Raw genomic sequence first — 24,907 nt, 5'->3', positions numbered from 1 at the left:
AACAATTCTAGATTGAATTGTTTAAAACTGTATAAAAACATTAAAAGTAGTATTTATAAATAACAGGCTTTAACATAAAAAATAATTAGACTGCAGAACTATATGAATTATCACTAGACCAGAGATTCCCAAACAACTTGAGATTTATTTCTGAAACGTAATTTATTGGTAATGTTAATCATAAAGTTTATATTTTTTGAACAGGGGTTCAATGCACAGAGAACGGCGCAAGTTTTTACGGTCTGCACTAAAAGAGCTAGCCACTGTCCTATCAGACCAGCCAGGACTTTTAGGTCCGAAGGTAAATAAATAATGCTAGAGGAAAATAAATGTTTTCCTTCAGAATGACTAATTCTGTGGCTTCATCATTCTGGATAATTCCGTTTGATATGCATACCTTCTTTAGAAATGAATTGCATTAATAAATATGTCTCTTTCTTTTCAGGCCCTGTTTGTATTTATGGCACTATCCTTTGCTCGTGATGAAATTATTTGGCTGCTTCGACATGCCGATAACATGCCTAAGAAAAGCACTGATGATTTCATAGATAAGTAAGGCAATAGCTGGAATTACTGTGTGGGGCCATATTTCTTGCAGCTTATGATATGTTTGTTTCTTGATTATGTTTGTTTTTTGATACTGGGTGTTACTTGTATACTGTTATCCCTAGATGGCTTTTATCTCTTGATAGATTAAATAAATGTTCTCTATAACATAGCTCCTGAGGGTTCCTTGTAAAAATGAAATTATATCAAAGCATGGTTGTGCATGTTGATTGAAAGTTGTATATCAAGGTTTATAAAGCAGGGTTTATATGACATAGTGATTTGAAAATGCGCCAGGGATGGATTCCTGCCGGTTCTAACCGGTTCGGTAGAAGAGGTTCCACAAATCTACCGTGCCGTTTAGAACCAGTTGGAATGCTTGGCTCGCTCCCCCCCCTCGCCCAACGCGATCTCCTTTCATTCTCCGTCTGTCTCATTCACTCATTTGGGCAGCAGAAAACGAAAGGAGATTGCATAGCCGAGGGCAAAGGAGCCTGCAGCCTCCTTCATTCAAACGTTCAGGTAGTGTGGGGGGGCTTTCTTGCAGGTCTTCTTTCTTTCTCCAAAGGCGTGTGAGAAAGCCCCCTCCCCCATTTCCCGAACATGTCCCAGAACTGCGCCACAAGGGAAGGGAAGCAGGTCTTGGAAGAGACCTTCCGTCCCCCTCCAGAGAGCCTGGATTCCTCTCTGTCCTGCCTCCTCCGATCTCCCAAAATTCTTTCCCCAGCATGTGATGCTCTCCCCTGGATTCCCCTCTGTCCTGCCTCCTCTGATCTCCCAAAGTTCTTTCCCCAGCGTGTGATAGCTTTCCATTGGATTCCTCTCTGTCCTGCCTTCTCCGATCTCCCTAATTTCGGCCCTTAATCCTCCAGTTGTCTATTTTTGGGAGTTTTTCCCCTCTCTTTCTCCCCACCCCCCAGGAGTCCAATAAATTTTTGCCACATGGCTTTGGGTGGTGGTCATGTGACTGAGTGTGCATGAGTGATGTCAAGTTGGCCATACCCGCCCAGTCACATGACCGCCAAGCCATGCCCACAAAATAGGCCAAACCCACAGAGTAGGTTCTAAAAAATTTTGAAACCCACCACTGATATGCGCCATAACCACTATTACATCGAGAACTGCATTACTGCACTGTATAAAAACTTTATACAAATGCTTCTTTAATTTAAAATATTAACTACTAGCAATGTTTAGAAAGTTTACAAATAAAAATAAGAGATAAATTGCAAATTGAAAACAACATTGTATTAGTTAAATGAAACTCGACAGGGGCTTTAATTTGTTTCCCCAAAAGCATTAATTTGTCTATAGAAAGTGAACAGACAAGAAAGGTCATATTAATATTAATTAATGTGAACAGGACATAAAAGGTCATATTAATAAAAGTATTTAATAGGGGTTTTTTGTTGCGGTTGTTTTCTCCGCTACCACCACGTAGATAACTAAAGTGGAATCTGAAACATGTTCCTATCAGCAAATTTTTACTGTATTATTACAGTGATGGTGAAACGGCTGCTGACAAGTCTTTCAGAATAATGTACTAATAATGTTAATTAATTTAATGTCTTAAAAATAATAAATATGAGATAAAAATAAGATAAATATAAATTATGTGCATACTATACTAATGCACACTGGGTGAGTCCGTGTAAAGAATGTTCCAATATATCTCAATCTAAAAGCTCTCAAAAATGTTCTCAATATCCTAAAGAGATTTAAAATATTTATGCTAATTAATTCACATACACGGATCATTGTGTTGTAAGCCAATTTTTAAACTACAGTGGATCTCAAAACCAGTTTGTTCTGTTGTGATATTTGATGAATCAGCAACAAACAAAAACTTCACTGACACATTATGCATAAAGTTCATGTGTGAGTGTGCACAAATAAGCCCATCCATGGATAAGCCAATCCTTGAATTCTTAACCAAAGTGGAAATTGTCCCTTAGGCTAGGCTAATAGGACCTTATGGACCTATCCACTGATGGCAGGATGTTTTCCAGTAGAATTGCTTCTCTCAAAAGGGAAGACTCCTTGTATGGGAATAGTCCCTGTGATGCTCTTGGATGTATGCCATCATTTTTAATCGATTGCCAGTAGTTCAGTAAATGCTTTATTTATCATAGAGGTTTTGTTTTGGACATCCATCTCTGTTGGCCTGTTGTTAAAATAGGAACATTTTAATCCTTCCCTTCTTTTCTCTATAGCAGAAGTGGGCAACCTTTTAGTTTTCAAGAGCCGCATTTTAAGAGACTGAATGGTTCCAAATGGGTGGAGCCACATCACACATTTGTTTGTGGGTGGGGCCCTTTACTTTTTGAGGTTTATTATACAGTTTTCACATGTTTTATATCTGAAACTGGCAGGAAATAAATCCTAGACAGGAGGTTTCCAAAGGCCACATGAAAAGGGCCTACATCTCAAGAGACCATAGCATCACTGGTGGCCCTCCCTCTCCTTGGCTCCCTTACATCTTCCTTCCCATTCAGCTGGAGGACAAGTGATGATGCTAGATGATTCATCCCTTCTATTTGTCACCTCTCAACTTCTTTTGAATGTACTTGTTAATATTTTTCTTCTTAATTATGTAGGCTTAGCTGGGACAAACATACAGCTTTTTCAGTAATAAAGTGTTTGCTGCCAGGCACAAAAAATCAAGACCATTTATAAGTTTGCAGCATAAATGAACCAGTGAAATGTATACTCAAGGACCTAGTCAACTAATAGTCAACACTAAATTGGTGCTAAGGATCAACAGAATTCAGAGGGTGGGGGGGCTGGACGATCTCTTGTGCCAACACAAGGGCTCTAAATTGATGATGCATTTAATGATGCCACCCTACCAGCTCTTCCTGCACATCTCCTACATTTGCATGAAAAGATACTTCCATGTAATCTTTTCATAAGATACAGGGTTTAATTCTTTTCTCTTTACAATTCTGTCTCAGTGACAACATTATGTTAATAGCGAAAAAGCAAAGTCATCTGAGCTTGTTGGTCTTTTCCCACCCACTCAAATTTACTGTTTTTTTCCACTTGTCAATCGCCTGTGTTATTCTGTTCCTTCAGGCACATAGCAGAACTGATTTTCTACATGGAAGAGCTTAGAGCACACGTACGAAAATATGGCCCAGTGATGCAAAGATATTATGTTCAATATCTATCAGGTTTTGATGCAGTTGTTTTAAATGAACTTGTACAGGTGAGTGGTGAAGATTTTGCCATGAAATTTGATAAAATTTACAAGAGTTGGATTAAATACTGTTGTGTTTATTTTTTTGAAATTCTAAATCAGTGTAAAAGCCTATGTTTCCTATAAAAAGATGCACTAGTGATAAAAACATTTTTAAGGTCTCCGTATTTTTACTTACAATCAATCACCTTTTTCCAGTGTCCACTAGATGGGGCTCAATGTTTGTCCTTCATCAAAGAGTCATTAAGATGTTCAGAAGGGAAAATAGTTACCAATCTGCTTATATTTGAAAACCACAAATGCATATAATAAAGTTGAAGGTTCTTGTAACAAGGAAAATGCATATGAGGACATCACAGCAGAAGTGAAAACAGTAAAAGCAAACAACTAGTACCTCTCTTCCCTATTGTATTAGTGTAGCTTAGTAAGCTTTGTTTATTTGATTTATGAATTTAGCTGAGCTGTCAAGATGGGTAACAGAAATTGAACTTCAATCTATAGACAAAAAGTTAAAAGCATGTGTTGAAAAAGAACACTCGTTTTAATTAAGAAAAACCTGGGGAAAAGAATCCATCCTGACTGCACGTCTAAACAGAGGAAATATGTTCCATGGAACTCTGAAGAAGACTCCAACCCTTTAAGAGAACTATATAAGTCAACATTGGCCATCAGTGGCATTTTTAGAAGCCTTTTCTCCATGTTTCAATAGCTTCCCCCCCCCCCCAAAAAGAGAGATGGTCCTGCAGATAACCAGATTGTAACTATACAATGGAGATACAGATAGACAGACAGAAGATAGATAGATAGATAGATGGATGGATGGATGGATGGATGGATGGATGGATGATGATAGATAGATAGATAGATAGATAGATAGATAGATAGATAGATAGATAGATAGATAGATGATAGATAGATGATAGATAGATAGATAGATGATAGATAGATAGATGATAGATAGATAGATGATAGATAGATAGATAGATGAAAGAAAGAAAGAAAGATCAGTCATTTATGTGGCACTTTGAGACTCACAAGGAAGTTCTCTTCCATGAATTAAACTTCCACATATTTCAGCTCTACCTAGCATGGTTGACAAGTTGTCTTAAAACATTTGATAGTAACTATTAGGTTGGCTATCCCTGGATGCGAGAATTTGATTTTTAAAAGTTCTCAACTTACTGGAAAATTAAAAAAAAACTATATGCAAAAAAAAAGTTCTCAACTATCTTTAATTAAAATATCTAGTTTTCCTGCTTTAATCAATAATCTCTGGGCTTATATTATATAGATATCGGGGTGGGGGAGTATTAAAAATATAGTTCATTTTTGTTTGTAATTAAATTATTTTAGCCTGATAGCCATGAAAGAATATTAAGAACAGTTTTCAGATTAAATTTTACTGGTTGATTTTATTTTCTTAATAACTGTCTATAAAATTATGTACTCTCCTTATTACTCACCCTCTTTTATACATAGATTGCATGCATCAGACTTTATGTACTGTCAACACCACTTAGAATACACACACACACACACACACACACACACACACACACACATATGGCAAGGAATGCAAGGAATGGGGAAGGAAAACTTGGGGGGGGGGGAGATGTAATATGAACAACCACCTTCCTAAAGCAGCAAGCAACTAAAAGATCCCAGGAAAAAAGTTGCTTTAAGCAATTACAGACACTTGTTAAATCCACACTTACATAGGTTACAAAGCATCTTTTTATAATTAATATATAGAGAAAGAGTGTGTGTGAGAGAGTGTTTGTGCGTACATATAAGAATTCCCTTTTGTGGTAACTTGCAGTTAGTGACTGATTACAGAATTAACTAATGTTTTAACTTGTTCCCTTTATACATTTAGAATCTTTCAGTGTGCCCTGAAGATGAATCCATCATTATGTCCTCTTTTGTAAACACTATGACCTCCTTGAGTGTGAAACAAGGTAAGTGTGTGTGTGTGCGTGTATGTGAGAGAGAGAGAAGGAGGGAGGGAGAATGAAATTAAAAGTTTTAAAAGGAGTATGGTTTAGGTGAGTTCCATAATCTTCATTCCTCATTAAAAGTTACTCTTACAGCAGGGAGTGGCAGAAGAGTAGAAATCTTGTGAGATATCCACATCTCGCAAGATCTTAATATTTACAAATGACATTGTGGGGTTGCAACCTTTAGTATATTTTATCTGTTTATTTATTCAGGGGCATCTACAACAGTGAAAGTGTTCTTGCTTGAAAGTGCTGATTCCTGCCTTCTTATTGTTCAAATTTTATTGATTTTAAAAGTTTTACAGGGAAAAGGGATTATAGGGTTATAGAACATTTTGACAGCTACATCGTGTGGGGGGGGGGGGAGAAGCCCCCCGAGGTCTCACAACTTTTACAAACAAAAATAGAAAAATATCAACATTTACATAAGTATTAGCAGTTTTGAGTTTAACACAAAATCATCAGTATGTTTCAATTATTTGTTTTGTATCACTTCCATAAAGGTACATTGTAACAACAATTGCAATAATGTTTCAAATCACTTTTGTGATCTGAGTCTTCTAGTTGTCGAATCCTCCCCCCCAGTCCACTGGCAGAGCCTCAGCCCCTCCCTCCTTTGTTTCTTGTGTAACATCCCCCATTTCACCTAAGAGAACACTGTGTTTTTTAGTGAAAGCCTCTGCTTCCACTACTGTGTTGATTCTAATTCTACTGCCCTCCCAGAAAATCAACATGCCTTCTGGTAACAGCCACCTAAACCAGACCCCATTATTGTATAATTTTCTTTGCTAAGAAGGAATATTTCCTTCTGTTATCTCTTACTTTCTTTGGGATCTGTTTAAGAATGGTTATTTCTTTATCCTTATATTTTAATGGTCCTCCCCTTTGAGCTCTTAGAACCTCATCTCTTGTAGTTTTTCTAAGAAATTTGACATGAACTTCCCTTGGAACATTGTGTGTTCTTGCATAGGCTGAATTAACCCTATAGATCAGGTCAATATCCCACCAAAGCTGTTGTTTATCTCTGTTAATATATTCTGCTAATATTGTGGTCATAATCTCCTTAAGATCTTCATTCTCAACTTCTGGCAAGTTTTGGAACCTAAGGAAAAAAGACATCCTTTCAAATTCCATTTTTAACATCTGATTTCCAAATTCTACATTCCCCCTTTGGATTGTCTTCATCTCATCTCTCATCCCAACCGCACCCTCCTCCAGTACACCTATCCTCTGTTCATTCCGTGTGGTTTGCTGTTTCGTCTCTCTGAGCTGTTCATTTAAGTCCTGCAGTTGTTTTTTTTATTTCGTCCTGTCCCTTTAAGATGACTTGAAGCATCTGGTGAATAGACAAATCCTTTGCACTCTCTTCAGAGGCTTTAGATTGTAGAAAAGATCCCAGTTGTGACTGGTGAGCAATGGGGCTGGACGTGGAAGATGTTGGGGCCGATGAGGCCTTACCAGGCGGTAACTTCTTTGGACCCATCATGAAGCTCAGAGATAGTTATTGTTCTATACAAAGAAATGGTGTCTGTGGGAGAGCACAGCCGGTAGGGATCACCAGGCAAGCAAGTCCAAAGGAGAATAAATCATCTGATTCAAAACTAAAGCAAATAGGTGGGTCAAAATATTCCAAATCCAGAGGAAAAACGTATTTAAAGAGGCTCCTGGAGATCTCTGGGGTGGAAATTAGTTGAAAGCCATAAAGTTTTCCAAGGGAGGAGTCTCATTCATAAAGACAAAGAAGAAGGAGGAAGTTGGCCATATTGGCTCAGCCAGTACAGGTGGTCAGGAAACAACAAAATCAAAGTTCCCACAGATAGTTTAGAGAAGAATCAGTTCAGCCATCCTTTCTCTCGCAGTTGTAGTCAAGAAAAAAAAATCCCCCCCCCCCATTATTTAAGGGAAGTGAAAGTAGATTTAAAACTTTCTCTCTCCCCCATAAAAGGGAGAGATTTTTCAAGTGCCGCTTTTCCAAGGGGGGTGGAATTCCCCCCCCCCCAATCTGAACTCCTCCAGAGGTTGAAACAAAGTCCCCCCCAAAAAAACTGCAGAATAGTCAAAAGAGTAAAGACAGTAAAAGACCTGGGGAGACTCCTCACCTCACCGCGCTTCAGCTGTTTCGTTCAAATTAATTGTTTCCTTCCAGGCTGCGTTCGGCGAAGCGCGCGGTGGCATTCCGCGCGCTCCCTACGCTCTCCGGCTCCTGGCGCAAAGCTGGAGACCCCCCCCTCGGCCGCCGCCATTCCAGGGGGTCCCAGCAAGCCGCCCCTATGGCAGAGCGCCCCTCCAAGGCACCCTGTGCTCCCCCTAGACTTCAGGGGAGCCCACCAAAGCAGCGAAAAGGCGGACGCATGCGTCCGTCACCTTCGGCTGCCAGAAGTCGTCTCCTGATTCCTGCCTTCTATCATTCTGAACAGTGTTGCACATTCAAATATATAGAGAATATCTGTTTCATGCAGCTGTTTTAACCAAGTAAATAGGTGTCTTTGAACAATTTTGAACAATAAGTGTCTTTGAACAATTCTCCCCCCCCCCCCAAACACATTTTGCATAGGACTAAAAAATAATCAGCAAAATTCTGATATTAAATGCAACATTTTAAGGTTGTTCATTAATAGTGTGTTACAGAATTGATTTTTATTTCCTTCTATGCTGCAGTTGAAGATGGAGAGGTATTTGACTTCAGAGGAATGAGGCTTGATTGGTTTAGATTACAGGTAAGAATTATCTTCTTGTATTCTAAAGTATTTTGTTTGTTTTCTGCTCTAGATTCTAGATCATTTTCAACTAAGCTAATAATTTTTAAGTATTTGATTTCATATTTTTAGATCTATATTTCCTGAGCATAAGTGAATTTACTGAATAATAATAAATGAACTTAAATGATTAAAGCTGCCATCTTGCTCTGCTAGCAGAAAGTATATATGCTATATGTTCTCATGCATGGATGGTAAATGGAATAATTTGTATCTGGCCATCTGTGTTTGGTTACTTGGAACAAAATAATATCCAAATTAACATTAACAGGTCTAGATATAGATTTTTTTTTTACAATAGAACTGATAATTCCTAAATAGAGATGTTTTTAGAAGTTGTCTACTTTATTGTTTCATATAATCATAAATATTCATAATGTGAGGATAAAACATACTATACCATTCATATGGTTAGAGAACAAAATATAAAAACCTAAGATTGCCTACATGGGCACTGCCTGGTGATAGGAAGGATAGTTTCTCAAAGATTCCATTGATTTTGAGTTGTTAATTTTTAAGTATATTCCTTTAAAATAAAAAAAAACCCACTATAATACAACATACAACGTTGATCTGATTCAACCAATTATACCTCGGTTTAAAGGTGAAATATGCCCAGATTTTAATGGACATTTGTATACTTTGTTCCATGTCTTTTATGGTGAAACAAATTAATGTGTCCTTGATTAATTAATCATCTCCCATCTCATAATCATAGGATATGTTTTATATTGCAATAACTCATGCCTTTAAAACAAAAAGGCCTTTTGTTAATCTTAGGCAATAATTTGTTGCTGACAAGCAAGCAAATGTTATTTTTCTCTATCTCTGTTGCAGTCTTCCTATATTTATAGCTGTTAGATGGCATTACATTGATTTGTGCTGGCATAACTTCCTATATGATTTCATTTATTCTTATTGTACATGTTGGAAAGAGCTCATGACAGTCCAATATCCTGCACGGGCTTTAAAAGCAATGTTCAATTTAGTTTGTTTGTGTTTTTTTTTTTAAAAAAAAGCTGCTTTGGTGTCAGGAAGTAGGATGCTGTTAAGTCAAACATTGATTCTATGTGATAGAGTTTCAGTGAAAATACAAGATATTCTGGCAAGGCCTTGTAGAGACTGGTCAATTGACAGAACTGCTTCCAATTTGTGATTGCTTCTGCTAGCTGTATCTGGGCAGAAGAAGCATTTGTTTGGATAAGCAAGCTAGTGTCACTTGTCTAACCATCTACAAATCACTATGTCAATCTTTGGAGTATTGAATATGTGAGCCGTGGTGGCACAGTGGTTAGAATGCAGCACTGCAGGAGTTTAATTCTGAGTGGCTCAAGGTTGAGTCAGCCTTCCATCCTTCCGAAGTGGGTAAAATGAGGACCCAGACTGTTGGGGGCAATATGCTGACTCTGTAAACCGCTTAGAGAGGGCTGTAAAGCCCTATGGCCGTGATGGCGAACCTATGGCACATGTGCCAGAAGTGGCACGCAGAGCCATTTCTCCTGGCATGCGGAGCCATCACCAGTTCCTCTTCCGGGTTCGGGCATAGCAGCCAGCTGGTCTTGGCATGCATTGGCGTGCCAGAAAGCAGAATTGGAGCTGCCCGGTGCGCATGCCAGGAAAATGATCTTTTTGTTTCCAGGGTGCACATGCGTGTCGGCCATTTGGTGATCTGGTTCCTGGCACGCATGCACACCAAAAGCCAGCAACAGGAAGAGCAACGGCCGCGCGTGCCCAAAGACGCAGAGAGGGGTTCTTGGCCATTGCTTCTTAGTAGAGCTGTGGTCGGGGCTTCCCTCCCTCTCCCCCTGAGCAGGCTTCTTGCATAGCCCCAGCCCTCCAGCCCCTGGCTCATCTGCTGTCCGAAGTGCCTGGCCGGCTCGGGCATCCCAGAAAAGCAGCGGCAGCCACAAGGGGAAAGGCAGGAGCGGCACTGTGACAGCTGCCGGGGGCGAGGGAGCGGCAGCAGCAAAGACGGGCTTTCCTCCCTTCCCACCTGAGCGGGCTATGTGTATAGCTCCAGGCCACGGCACTGATGAGGATCCACGGTCTGGAGTGCCTGGCTGGCTCGGGCGCCCCAGAAGAGCAGCAGTTGCAGCCACAGGGGGAAGGGCAGGAGCAACTGGGCAGCCACCGCAAGTGGGATCGCGCACATAGCATTATGGGTATGGCACACCTGTGTATGACCCCCTTGCGCTCCCCCCCGCTTTTGGCACGGGAGCCCAAAAAGGTTCACCATCGCTGCCCTATGGAGTGGTATATAAATCTATGTGCTATTTCTATTTTGGGCATTATATTTTCTAGAAGCTCTAAAATGCATAGTCATCTTAATCTGGAGAACAAGACTTCTCATAAAATAAACATAATTACTCATTTAGACGTGGCCCTTGTTTAAAGCAAAAGGATGGGGTAACACCAGATTATTTGAAGAAATGTAAAATAAAGTGTTACAAATAGAGATCTGTAATAACAGTTGTATAGCCAAATCATTTTAGAGAAGGTTTTGTGGCTTGTTCTTGATGAATTTATTGCACGTACCCCAAGTGTATCCTTGTAGAAAGATCCCATTGTTAAATTGTTAATCTGTTTTTCTTGTAAGTTGCTTTTGAGATAATGTGTTAGTCTGGTTTTCCTCAGTTGTTCAAAGAACAAGAGTTCAAAGAACATACTAGTCTTTTTATATAACTAACGTCAGATTTTTTTTTCAAATACTACAGGAGAATATGCTTAAAAATTTAATTCTGCATTACGACTTAAGTTTTTGGCTGTAAACAAACCTAGAATTTTTTAACATACTGTTTCAAGTAACATTTATTTAATTGCTAATTGGCACATTACTATTTTGATCTGATTTGTCTTTCATCCCACTCAGCTTTATAAAAATATTGAAGCAATAAATGCTTTATAAGGAAAATAAGTAGCTTCCATAATTCTGGATTGAGCTGATAAATAAAAGTAACTGCAAAAATAGTCTTCCTAGGTTCTCAAATGACTCTTACCAATTTACTTATTTGTAATTACCATTGAAAAAAATAGATTGTTTATGCACAAAAAGTTGTTAAGGAGCATTTTGAAATTTTCCAAATGGTGATTGATTAAGGTGACCTGTCCCAAGTTAAGGAAAATATAAGAAAAGCATATTTTGTTTGATTTTTCATTCCGTTTTATTACATAAATACTTCCATATAAATGGTGACAGATTCTCTTAGAGGAATAGGTCTTAGCCTGGGATCCCTCTTTTGTTTATTTTCCTTGTGTTGTTTTATACTTACAGGCTTATACTAGTGTGTCCAAGGCTTCACTTAGTCTTGCTGACCACAGAGAACTTGGAAAGATGATGAATACAATAATTTTCCACACAAAAATGGTAGACTCTTTGGTTGAAATGTTGGTTGAAACATCAGATCTTTCTATATTTTGGTACGTCATTTCATTTACTTCTGAACTTTTAATATTTGTCTAACTCTTAAAGAAAAAGTACAAATTATGAAATACTGTAAAATGTCTGCTGTTAACATGGTTAGATTGCATTCTTGCTACTAAATTGCAATTTATTCTTGTGTAGGACCCACTCAATTCAATAGAACAATTTTGAATAGATGCTACAGAATGCACGTATTAGTACATATTATGAGCTACTTTGATTCAGAGATTGGAAGGAAACCATTTAAATCTGGATTTTAATCCTTTGATACTGACAAAAGAGTAGGAATACAGCTACTGATTTTATTAAATTGTATCAGTTTAATCTAATTGATTCAGCTAGCCCCGTGATGGCGAACCTATAGCACGTGTGCCAGAGGTGGCATGCAGAGCCCTCTCTGAGCACGTGCGTCATCACCAGCTGCTGATCTGGTTTCTGGCGCACTGGTCTTCGTGAGCACCAGAGCGCCGAAAAACAGCCAAAACCCAGGCTGTTTTGGGGGGCAAAACAACAGGCATGCACGTGCCAGCCACCTGGTCCCAGCATGCGCAAAGACTGGCCGGCACGCATGCCGGAAACCCAAAGACCAGCTGGCCGGCACATGCATGCACACATGTTCCGGTTTGGGCACTTGGTGCTGAAAAGGTTCGCAATCACTGAACTAGCCTCTCTACCATGCTATTGCTTATATACTTGTTGATAGTAGCATACCTGAGATGGGAAGAAATATATCTTGTGTGAAGGCCATAAAGGGGATGTTACCAAGTTGGGTCATTGCTGCCAGCCATGGCATTCATCTGTTTGACAATTGGTGGTGGAATGCAGCAACAAAAAGAGGTGTGTGTGTGTGCCATCCAATCAGTTTTGACTCCTGGAAACTGCCCTTTGCAGTTTTCTTGGCAGCATTTTTAAAAAATGGATGTGTTATAGGGCTGAGTGAGAGTGACAGAGCTAAGTTCTTCCAGGTGACTTTGTGCCTAAGCCAGGAATAACACTCAAGTGTCCCCATTTTTAGACTGGTGCCTTATAACCACTATACCAAACAGGCAACGGGACACAGGTATACCCCTTTTTCATTATTTTGCTTTTATGTTTTATAATCAAAATCCATTTAGAAACATTCCTCTGCAGTTGATATTGGGGTGAATTTTTAAAAAATTGTTCTGTTCTTTTTTTTCATTTCAAGAGAACCATGATGACTTATTTATTTCAGAAACATTTGAACTGGAGATTGATTCTGTTGCAATTTATTATTGCTCTAAATATACTTATTCCTCCAATTTTAATAGGATAGGAAAGGAACAGGTAGAATAGAATAGAATAGAATAACAGAGTTGGAAGGGATCTTGAAGGTCTTCTAGTCCAACCCCCTGCTTAGAATAATTTGTGACACTCTCATGTTATATTGTGTTTCAGTCTTTAGATAAATAGAATATAGGACATGATTTCTGGTATGTTAAATGTATGCACTTAGTAGCATGTTTTATACTGTTTATTGATATAAAACACTTTTTTCCAAGTAAAATGAAAATGAATCATAATTCTGAACAGTTTTTACAGTCGTGCTTTTGAGAAGATGTTTCAGCAGTGCTTGGAATTGCCCTCCCAGTCCAGATATTCAATTGCATTTCCGCTGCTTTGCACTCACTTTATGAGCTGTACCCATGAACTGTGCCCAGAAGAGGTAATACTGTGACTTAAAGTATCCCTTGCATAAGTAGAAAGAGAAGCTGGAGGATCATACTGTTTTTATGTATATAAAGGCAAGACTAGATTAGGGTGTCTGCTTCATCAGCCACAATGAATCTGGTTGAATGCAGTTCAAAATTTTGTCTGTTGTATTAGAAATTCCTCCATTCTTGACAAATAAAAAACAGAGAGGGCTGGTTATGAATTCACTCATACGTACATATAGATAAATACATTAAAATTTAAATCAGTGTTCAAATGTGCCAACTAGTTTATTAAAACATTTACACCTTCCATCTCTATAAGTGACCCTTTGGACAGCGGAAACTTAAAATACATGGAGCATAAGTTGATACATGATACAAAGACGGGTTCAGGTAGAAAGACATGGTTCCTATCAGATCAGCCTGACTTAGTCTGCTTGGGGCAATGTTGAAGAAAGGGGAAAAATTGGTTTAGAGGTAATATGTCAGAAAGTAAGGAATGCATTTCTGTCTCGTCCCCAACTCAGCAAGATTTCAAAAGAGACAGATAATTCTTAGCTGATTAGTTTCATTCCTTCTAAGTTAAGGGTTTTTTAAAATGTGTGGTATAAAATTATTCATATTGGTTCACATCAGTGGTGGGATCCCCCCCAGTTTGGTGATCACACGATTTGCGTGTGCAGTTTGAAGAAATCTTCACTCCCGGGTTTCTTCAGAGAAATAACACAGCTGATTCACGCAGCAATTTGCTCTGCTGCGCGAATCAGCTGAGAAGATAAAGGTGGGAAATTAGCGTGGGTGGGTGGGCCCATCAGATCATCGGGGAGAACTGGTTCGCTCCCAGCTGATCATCGGAGCTACCAGTTTGCCTGAACCGGTCCAAACCGGTAGAATCCCACCCCTGATTCACATATATCTGGGGTGGAAAGAGGTTAGCTAGGTATAGTAAGAATGCATGTCATCTCTTTAATGTTAATACTTTTGAAGGGAGATCTAGCCATATGTACTCAATATATTTGTTTATTCGTTAGATTTATATCCTGTTGCTCAGTGTGTATAACCAAATACTTTAATGTAGTGACTAAACTATAAAGAATGAGACTATTTGCTGTGATGTTAGTTCAAATAAATTTTAAAAGCTATTTTCAATGAGGATTAATGATCTCCTAATTTTAAAAGAGTAGAAAAATTGAGAATTGATTTATCTATCTTGATAGAGACACCACATTGGTGATCGCAGTCTCTCCTTGTGTAACATGTTTTTGGATGAAATGGCTAAACAGGCTCGGAATCTTATCACAGATATTTGTACAGAGCAATGTACCCTAAGTGACCAGGTGAGAATTAAATCTTGTTATTTTGTACTGTAACTAAATGAAACTCGGTACTATGCAATAATTATACATTCTTTGTTTATCCCTGCCTGTAACCTTTGTCTTCCATAGTTTACCTTGTCCCCCACTCACATTGAAAAGACCTTTGGGCACAAACCTGTTTTTTTCCTCCACTCTATGTGAAATGTCACCTATATAAAATGAAAAATATATAAAGTAAGAAAAAAAAAGTGAATATTTGTGAGATCATCTCCAATTTCTGGAGTATAAAATGCACTCCCCCCCCAAAAAAAAGAGGGTGAAAATTTGGGTGCATCTTATACACCAAATGTGGCAATCCCTGCAGCCTGGGACAGCTGATTGGGGGTATTCCAGGAGGCCGATCTACCCGCCAATCAGCTGCTTATGCTGAATCAGGCTGCAATAATGTGCAGAAGCTGACTTGGCTGTTCGCGATTTGCTGCAAGGACATATCAGAGTTTGCAGCAGCAATCACATTCAGAAAGCGCCCACAAGTAACTGATTCAGTAGGATTCAATAACTTCTCTTTATATATAATATAACACATTAAGTAAATATTTAATACCAAAAGCAGATTTTTGAATGTGGTAGGAGAGAAGTTTCAGTTTTAGTTTCAGATATCAGCACAGCATGCAGTTTTAGTACAGAAAAAGCTACGTCCTGGCTCCTTGCTGTCTCCTTCCTTTTTGCTCATACAGCAAATACTGTTTGTTTCCAAAGAGCTCTCAACTCTCTCACACACTGACAGGACGCTAGCCAGTTGAATACCATGGATGCTGGTAGGCAGAGGCAGAATTTTTTTATCTTATTTTCCTCCCCAAAAACTAAGGTGTGTCTTATACTTCAGAGCATCTTATACTCCGAAAAATACGGTAACTGCCCATCCTACAAGATCTGAAAGGGTTGGCATACTTCAGGTCCTGTTAATTAAACAGAACTATTTCCTGGGGTCTATGGGGCGCATATTCTCTGTTAAAGCACCTACCCTATGGAATAACAGACATCCCCAATACTAAATTGGCCCTACCCCTGCCAACCTTTAAGAAAACTCTGAAACCTTAATTCTGATGTGAGCCAGGATGATAAACCTCCTGGAATAATAAAGTGTGCATGCCTAGTCCCCAGTTTAATGTATTTTACTATATGATATTTGAATTTATCGTGTTCCATATTGTAACATTTTCACCCTTGTTAGCTGCTCAAAGTTGACTTGGCTAAAGTGGAGGAGACATAAAATGGATGGATGGGCAGACAATCCTAGCAATTTAAGTATTGTTACATAATATAATATTTAAATTCCTAATGAAGTCTTTTTCATAATAACCCAGTCTATTTCAAACAGAAACCAGCATAGCCTTTCATAACAGAAATTAGAATAAAATCATTTTTCAATTTTAAATGTCATTACTATATTGCAAGTGGGTAAAATCCTGGAAATGGGACAGTCTTACTCAAATCCTCAAAGGCAAAATGATACTGAAGATCCAAAGTGCAGTATTGCAAATGAAATTAGATTTTTTTTAAATTGTAACCTGTTTTGAATTTTTTTTTCCTCTCCTTTTTTAAGTTACTGCCAAAACATTGTGCCAAAACCATTAGCCAAGCAGTGAACAAAAAGTCAAAGAAACAGACGGGTAAGAAAGGAGAACCAGAAAGAGAAAAACCAGGAGTAGAAAGCATGAGAAAAAATAGGCTGGTAGTGACCAAGTGAGTAATTCTGAGATTATTTATATTTAAGTAGATATTTGCCTTAACTTTTCTTCTGTCTTTTATATGCATACATAAATATCGTGCTCTTCCCTTTCGGGCTAAGTAGTGCTGTGCAAAAGGCAAAAAAGGAGGGAGGAATATTTATTTATTTGATTCAATTTATCAGTCGCGCCCTCTCCGCGAAGGGACTCGGGGCGACGTACAATCAAATATAAAGGCATGTGGCATGGAGGAGGTAAATACATCAACAATTAACAATACAAAAAGTAAAAGCCACAAAGTTAAAATAAATAACAATAAAATTAATACAATTAAAACAATTAAAATACCCAAAAGATTTAAATATACAGTTTAAAATTGCCAGGGAGGTTAGAAGTTCTGATTAAGCCAGGCCGGCTAATTGGAACAGGTGGGTCTTGAGTTTCGTGCGGAAGGAGCGGAGATCCGTCGGTATCCTGATATCTGGGGGGAGGTCATTCCAGAGGGCTGGGCCCATCACAGAGAAGGCCCTACTCCTGGGTGCCGCCCTCTGGCACTGCCTAGTGGATGGCACCCGGAGGAGTCCCTCTCTGTGAGAGCGGATTGGTCGCAGGGATGTATGGGGCAGGATACGATCCCGCAAAGTTAAACTACTTAAAAGCACAAGATAAGAGAAAGGAGAGGAAATATGGCTAAATATATTTTGCAATCTGTACCATTCACTATACCTCCCCATAGCTTTCTATCCTTGAAGCCATCCTTGTTTCTACCACATCACATATGATTTCATTCCCTATTCACTCCTTCCTTTTTGAGAATATAATCAACTCCATCAACCCCACCTTTCTTAGAGGAGAAGGTAAGAATAGCCATCCACTTTCTCTTGAAATCAGGCACTGTCCTTTTATATATGACCAACCCCTCACAGCATTGCTCTTTTTTTTTTTTGCACTGATCATGTACATTTATATTCAGTCTATAATCACTTATCACTTACCTTGGTGTTTAATAACTTAATATGATAGTTTAATTTTCAGGCCCATGCTTTAATTTACACCATATACTTACTGCCTGCCATTCTCTGCATCATTCAGGACTCTATTTTGTTTTACAAAAGCATGTGGACATTCATGATGCCAACCAACATAATCTGTAACGTCATCATAAACACCTTCGCAAATATATTTAAAAACCAGGGAACATTTCACATCTTTGTCTTTCTCCCCCGTTTTGTGTTGAATCATTTGCTAAACATTCCACTCTCTTGCAAGTTCTTCTGTCATATACTAGTGTTACTACATTAATTAGCCAATTTTCAATTGCATATTTGCAGAAAATATTCCAGAATTCAATTCTATTCACTTTATCAAATGTTTTCTCTGAATCAACAAAAGAAACGCTTCTCATGTTTTACCTCAATTACTGCTACAGAGCACTAATTGGTCTGCGTGCTCCCTACTCAGTTAAACTTAACAGGATGTTCCAAATTTAGTTTGTCACCTCTTAGACCTTATCAATGAGAATCCTGCTTAAAAACCTTCCTTGGCACACAGCAGTGGCCTCCAACCTTTCCAGTTCAGCGGACTGGCGCCAGCGGGGAAGAGGGGACGGTTTTGTGTGAATGCCTGTGTGCCACTTTCAAAAATGTAGCTTCATACATGTTCAAGCACACACACCCACTACTTCCACTGCCCAGTTTCTAATGGGCCTAATGGGTTGGAACCCCCTGGCATACAGTACAGATCAAGGAAATAGTAATAGCATTCTACAATCTGTGTAAGTATCAGTGTGCTTCATGTCCTCATATTTTGATGAGATGCAAGCAACAATATCTTGGTGTGCCATGTCTTCTGTTTTAGTATTAAATTTTACCTTGGATGCAGTAGAGACTTCTACTTTCATCAGATGATGGCTGAGAAAGGACAAGATCAGCCCATGTAGTTGATCTCCCTCCACCTCTTTTGAGAAGAACAACCATAACACTGTTCTTCTCAACTCCACTGATATTGGAGCCATGCAAGGCAAATTGGAATGCAAAATACATTTGCCAAGGATACTCAAATTTGCTTATGGTGAATTCATGTATGTTGGCGGGCTACTACCAATACTGGATCTGCACAACAAACACCTGTTTCTGTATTTTAACCTTCTCCTTCCCATTCAACACAAGATAGAACAAACCAATTGTATCTCTTTTATCCCTGTGCTATTTGTCTTAATATAAAAATATCTTTTTGTTCAATTACATCTGATTCTTTCAGACTGCCTGGACAAGTCCCTGCAGTTTTCTTGGCAAGCTTTTTTAGAAATACTTTGCCTCCTTGCTAAGGCTAAGAGAAAGGGACTGGTTGAAGATCACTCAGCTGGTTTTGTGCCTAAGGCAAGACTGGAGCTCATAGTTTCTCTGTTTCTAGCCTGATGTCTTAACCACTCTGAAAGAATTATATAATTGTATTCTAATAGCATATATGTCCTCCCTCTTATTTGTATCTTTTTCTTCAGATTGGGATTTATGTAGATTTGCATTTAGATTTATGTAGTTTTATCTTATGTAACTTGAATTTTCTTTTCTTTTCACCTACTCAAGCCTGGACAAATTGCACACAGCACTTTCTGAACTCTGCTTTTCTATCAATTACGTTCCAAACATGATCGTATGGGAACACACCTTTACCCCAAGGGAGTATTTAACATCTCACTTGGAAATTCGTTTTACCAAGTAAGTCCGATCAACAGTTTTAAATCTTTACCTTTGGCTGTCATGAACAATACTTCTTTGAAATCTTCTGTGTGTATGTTCCATTAGGTCAGGGGTATCAAACTCGCGGCCCATGGACTGGATGTGTTACTCAATGGCCCCGCCCACCCCCGGTTTAGCGAAGGGGAAAAAGTCATGTGACAACAATGTGTCACCACGAGTTTGACACCCCTGCATTAGGTACTGGCAAACTTTATAGTTGTGTGACTGCTTACTTTCAGTCATGAACTATATTGTGCTTTGTCTTTTGTCACTTTATAGGGATTATAGTATTACCAAGGTTAGGAGCATAGCAATGAGGTATTCATGACAAACACCTTAAGTTTAGATAGTGGGATATGCCTGTCCTTAATATCAAAACAAGTAGAATCATTGAATCTTAGAAAGATCCTAGTCGCTTGACATTTTGCAATAAGCACCTCTATTGTTTTTACAAACACAAGAGTCTGTTGCTTTTGATTAAGCCTACCAGTTCAGTTATGTCAGGTAGATCAAAGCATGTGTCAACATCTCTGTATGGAAACTTCTAGCCCAGTGATGGCAAACCTATGGCACGGGTGGCACGGGGAGCCATTTGTCAGGGCACGCGAGACGCTGCCCTGTCAGCTGGCCAGCGTGCATGCACGCGCTGGCCAGCAGAGTTCACCCTTTTTTAAAGCCATTTTTCGCCCTCCCCAGACTTCCGGTTTGCTCGGAGGGTCGTTTTGAGCGCTCCGAAGGCTTCAGGGACTGTCCGGAGGCTTCCCTGATGCCTCCGGAGAGCGTCCGGGAGGGCAGGGGAGGCTGTTTTCGCCCTCCCCAAGCTGCTATAAAGCCTCTGGAGCCTGGGGAGGGCAAAAAAAGCATGTAAAAATGGGGGGAAGCGCCTGTAGTGCGCGCATACGCACAGGGTCGTGCATTGCATTATGGGTACGGCACACCCGCACACGACCCCCCTTGCGCTCCCCCCACTTATGGCACACGAGCCAAAAAAGGTTCGCCATCGCTGTTCTAGCCTGTTAAACATTTTAATTCCAATCATGGGCGAAGCAATCAGTGTCATTAGAAATCCATGAGGTTTGGTTGTTTTCTTGCAGACATTTCATTATCCAAACTAGTAACATCATCAGTGCTAGTAAGGAGTGTGGTTTGCGCTCAGTTTATATTCTATAAACTTATAAATATAAACAGAGAGCAAAGCCCACTTCTTAATAGCACTGATGATGTTACTAGTTTGGATAATGAAACTTCTGCAGGAAAACAATCAAGCTCAGAGAGCATCAAGAACCCCTCATTTCAGCCATGAGCTGAGTACCAATCCTTTGTTGGTACTAGAAAAGCAGGCAAACATCAGATGATACGAATAACTGTGTTATAGTAGTTTAAAGCCAGGTTTTGCTTTTCTGAAAACTTTTTGTTTAGATTATTTAGCACCTGCATGACACTAATGTGATAATAACTTCTTTCATTTTTACAAAGGTCAATTGTTGGGATGACAATGTATAATCAGGCCACACAAGAAATTGCAAAACCTTCAGAATTGTTAACGAGTGTCAGAGCTTATATGACAGTGCTCCAGTCAATAGAAAATTATGTACAGATTGACATCACAAGAGTGTTTAATAATGTCCTCCTTCAGCAAACCCAGCATTTAGATAGCCATGGGGAGCCAACCATCACCAGTCTATACACAAATTGGTAAGAATTTGAATGACTGTTTTCCCTGTTGTGTTTTGTAAGAGACGGACTTTCAGACTTAAAAAAAAGATTGAGAATGAGTGCCCAAGTGAAAGAGAACAGTGTGCCCTGCTTCATTATGCAGCTTGAAACTGAATATCTCAAGAGACCTTTTTTTTAAAAAAAAAACTTCCAAGTTTAAAACTTTGAAACTTTAAAAACATTGCAATTAATACTTCTTTTAAAAACTTGGGTTTTAGTATCAGTATAGCTATATGAACTACATTACCATGGAATAAAAAAACTATGTGTTTTGAAAGAATACATTAAAAAGAAACTATAGTGAGAAAAAAAAACGGAAAGGAAAAAGCATGCTCTCAAAAAGGAAAAAAACATTAAGCATCCCTCAAACACATTGTACCAGGAAGGGGAAGCTTTTAAAATAACTATAAAAACCTCACCTACCTGAATTATATCTAATCCTAAATTAATATTTCTTTTTTAAAAAGTGAAAAGAAGAAAACTTCTTTTCTTCAGTGTCCACGTTAAGATTCAGTTTTTAACTGAATTAAACCCAAGTAGTATCCGGTCTTGCTTCTGATTTGGTTCAAAGCAAATTCAAAGACAGAGTTGCCAGATTTTATCAAATCAATATATATCCCAAAGGACCCAAGTATTCTTTTAGGAATACATAATTACCTTTTCTTTCCAAAAGTATATCCTAAGAACTTCATAGATTAAAAGATTCTACATTTTTAGAGACAGTATAATAAAACATTAATATTTTTTAACTCCAACTGCTTTCCAAGTAAAACATAGTTCACAATAGCAATAACTCCTAAGCGATATAGAATGACAAGTGTATACTCATAACATCTATGTAGAAAGAATGAAGACAATCTTTTAAAATTATTTCCTTAGTGATCCAGTAGATTCTAAATTCTTTTTTACAGAAAAAAGATAATATTTTTACAGAAACAGATAATGTTCCTTGAAGCCTGACAGCCTAGGTTACCTCAATTATGTGTTCCAAATCTCTTGTATAGTGTGCAAAGTTTTTTTTTTAAGTAATAAATTGCCAGTTTAGCTTCAATAAAGGTCTTCAATACATTCAAACCTTCAGAGGCTGTACCCAGGATATTAATTAGTATATCAGCTTACTGAAGTTTTTTTAGTTTCCTATTAAGGAAATTTCAAATTGGTTTTAACTGAATATTACATGTTCTGAAGATGGGCATTTAATACATCCGGTTGTTTTATGTGTATTATCAAAGACAAAACTTCATATAGATCTTGTCAGAGTTGATATGCTGTGAATTCTACTGTGAACATACATTTCCTTTTGTTAAGGTATCTGGAAACTTTGCTACGGCAAGTCAGTAATGGCCATATAGCTTATTTCCCTGCGATGAAGGCATTTGTCAACTTGCCTACCGAAAATGAGCTGACATTTAATGCAGAAGAATATTCAGACATCTCAGGTAGGTTTTCTGTAAATGTTTATAACATTGTTTGAAAATATTGGGAATTTTTCCATCAGGTAATTCTGTCAAGTAACACCCTTAAATATAAATACTACATTGGGAGGTCAGATAGCAAAGCTGTATTGTTGAACTCAGAGAGTAATAAAGAGAATTCAGCTCACACAGTGAGGCTTCCTCTAAGGTCTTCAAAAGTTGCACCTTTGACACATGTGATGGATCAAAGGGAGCTAAGGAGTGGAGATGGCGTAAGAAGCAACAGTTGAAAATAGGTTTGTTTTTATAGTGAGGAGAGTTTCTATTTGTGTATATCCCACCCTTATTATTTTTAAAATAACTCAAGGCAATGAATACATCCAACACACTTTCCTCCTCCAATTTTCCCCACAAGAACAGCAACCTTGTGAAATGAGTTGGGCTGAGAGAGAGGGACTGGTCTTAAGGGTCATCTAGTTGGCTTTCATGCCTAAGGAGAGACTAGAACTCATGATCTCTCAGTTTCTAACCTGGTGTCCTAACCACTAGATCAAACTGGCTAGTTTCACAATCCATTTACCTGTTTTGTTTTTACATTGCAGCAAATAGATTGCAAATTATTTTCTATTGTGGGTGCTTGAAATGGTGTACATATCTAAGATGCTTACAGAACAGATTAGCAATATATACTGCATGCATTATATTAAGGCACTAGCTGGATACCCGTGCTTCATGACGAAACTATGTGATTGGGCAGCGCAGGAGAAATCCGGTTCAATCCGTTGGCTCAGTGGTGGTCGGTGATTGAAGCACATAAGGGGATATTGAAATACATAAGGGGATATCGCTCCCGCCGCCTTGAGTCCGGAAGTAGTTGCACATGTGGAAGGCGTAGACATTGTGGTGAGGTACCTACGTTTAGTACCGTAAAGTACCACAGACTGCTCCTGAGTGAAGGAGTGGAATGTCTGCCAGTTTGAACTGAGGCAATGGAATGTAAAGCAACTGGCAATTGGAACAGAGTTCTTTTCAGGTGGGAATAGAACTGCTTAGCATCAGAGTGTGTTAATTACTGTATAAAAATACTAATGATCTGATGGTCATTTCGAAAAATCCTTTCTTAGCGCGCACCTAGAAGCCAAGAGGAACATACATGTCAAATTTCAAGTTTGTAGGCTTTACGGTTCTGAAGATTTTGTGATGAGTGAGTTGTATTTGGCCTTTGTGTGTGTGTGTGTGTGTGTGTGTGTGTGTGTATAATATTATTATATTAAAACAAATGAATGTGATTTTTCTTCCTTAGAAATGAGAGCCCTATCAGAACTCCTTGGTCCATATGGTATGAAGTTCTTAAGTGAAAGTCTTATGTGGCATATTTCCTCACAGGTTGCTGAACTCAAGGTAGCTTTTCAATAATCTTGCATGGATACTGTTTTTATAATTTAACAGTCAAATTTGTGTTGAAATAAGGTATCCCTCAAATGATTTAAATTAGTACCATCTTTTGTCCTTATTCGTCAGGATTTTCCCCTGCATTTCATCTGAATGGCAAACTCGTTTCAGTTTAGGAAAATGTTTTGTAGTTTTGTAATTTTTGTAGTTTCTTAAAGTGCACAAACTTGTTGGTTTAACCATCAGTTATGCTCAAACAGCATATCTCGGTAGATCATAAATGCCTGGGATTGGCTGGACAGCTCTTTTACATCTGATTACATATAACTTTCCGTTTTGTGGCTGCCATATGCCCTATTTATCTATTTAAACAATTTGTATTAGCACGGGCACACAGCAAGTAATAAAGTCAACACAGCATAATGCAACAAATAGAAACTTAAAAAATAATGTGTAATGATCAGACCTAAAAATTGAATATCAATCCATAGAGACCAAACCACAAATCCACCAACAGAACTGGTTTAACCTCCTGGTTTAGGGCCTAGGAGAACATCCTGGCCCTTATGAAAATCCAGAAAGGTCAGGGCCCAGCTGGTCTGAGGTGATTCTGTTCCACAGGGCAGTTATCATGGCAGAGAAGGCATGACTTTGAAACCCTACAAAATCATATTTCTTTATGGACAGGACCTGGTGCATGTCAGTGCTATTTGGTCTGATGGGGTGAACACAAAAACTGCAAGTATCCTGAACCCATTGAGGGTTTTATAGTGATTTACCAGCACATCGCATTATATCCAAAAACCCACTGCAACAATGCAGCATAAAACAAGAGTGTCACGGGCATAACATAATGTGCCCCAAATTGTCTGCACCACATCTTTCTGGGCCAGCTCTGCATTAACAAATGCCCCTTGATACTTTGAAGCACAACTTCTTGCCTTGGCTGCTTGATGGAAGTTGAAATCCGAAATGTGCCTGGTTTAAAGTTGTCTATCCCTAATTTAA

General features: G+C 38.6%; 1 protein-coding gene across 5 annotated transcripts in view; it reads left to right on the top strand.

The window, feature by feature from the left end:
* NCKAP1 (NCK associated protein 1) overlaps positions 1–24,907 on the top strand; it is a 79,978-nt gene that overhangs the window by 42,138 nt on the left and 12,933 nt on the right. For 4 of the 5 annotated variants that reach the window (XM_081940853.1, XM_081940852.1, XM_081940855.1 and 1 more), the window contains exons 11-23: positions 205–301; positions 446–552; positions 3,622–3,754; positions 5,622–5,703; positions 8,401–8,459; positions 11,770–11,915; positions 13,471–13,603; positions 14,810–14,929; positions 16,515–16,654; positions 19,224–19,355; positions 20,853–21,071; positions 22,401–22,531; positions 23,811–23,908. In XM_081940853.1, coding sequence (XP_081796979.1) covers positions 205–301; positions 446–552; positions 3,622–3,754; positions 5,622–5,703; positions 8,401–8,459; positions 11,770–11,915; positions 13,471–13,603; positions 14,810–14,929; positions 16,515–16,654; positions 19,224–19,355; positions 20,853–21,071; positions 22,401–22,531; positions 23,811–23,908 — 1,597 coding nt within the window. The remainder of the gene's footprint in view (positions 1–204; positions 302–445; positions 553–3,621; positions 3,755–5,621; positions 5,704–8,400; positions 8,460–11,769; positions 11,916–13,470; positions 13,604–14,809; positions 14,930–16,514; positions 16,655–19,223; positions 19,356–20,852; positions 21,072–22,400; positions 22,532–23,810; positions 23,909–24,907) is intronic. The other variant, XM_081940854.1, reaches the window with a different exon arrangement.

This window comes from Natrix helvetica, assembly GCF_964273705.1.
Source record: "Natrix helvetica genome assembly, chromosome: 1".
NCBI lineage: Eukaryota > Metazoa > Chordata > Lepidosauria > Squamata > Natricidae > Natrix > Natrix helvetica.
The sequence above is the reverse complement of the archived record's forward strand: the minus strand, read 5'-3'. Positions and strand labels throughout refer to the sequence as shown.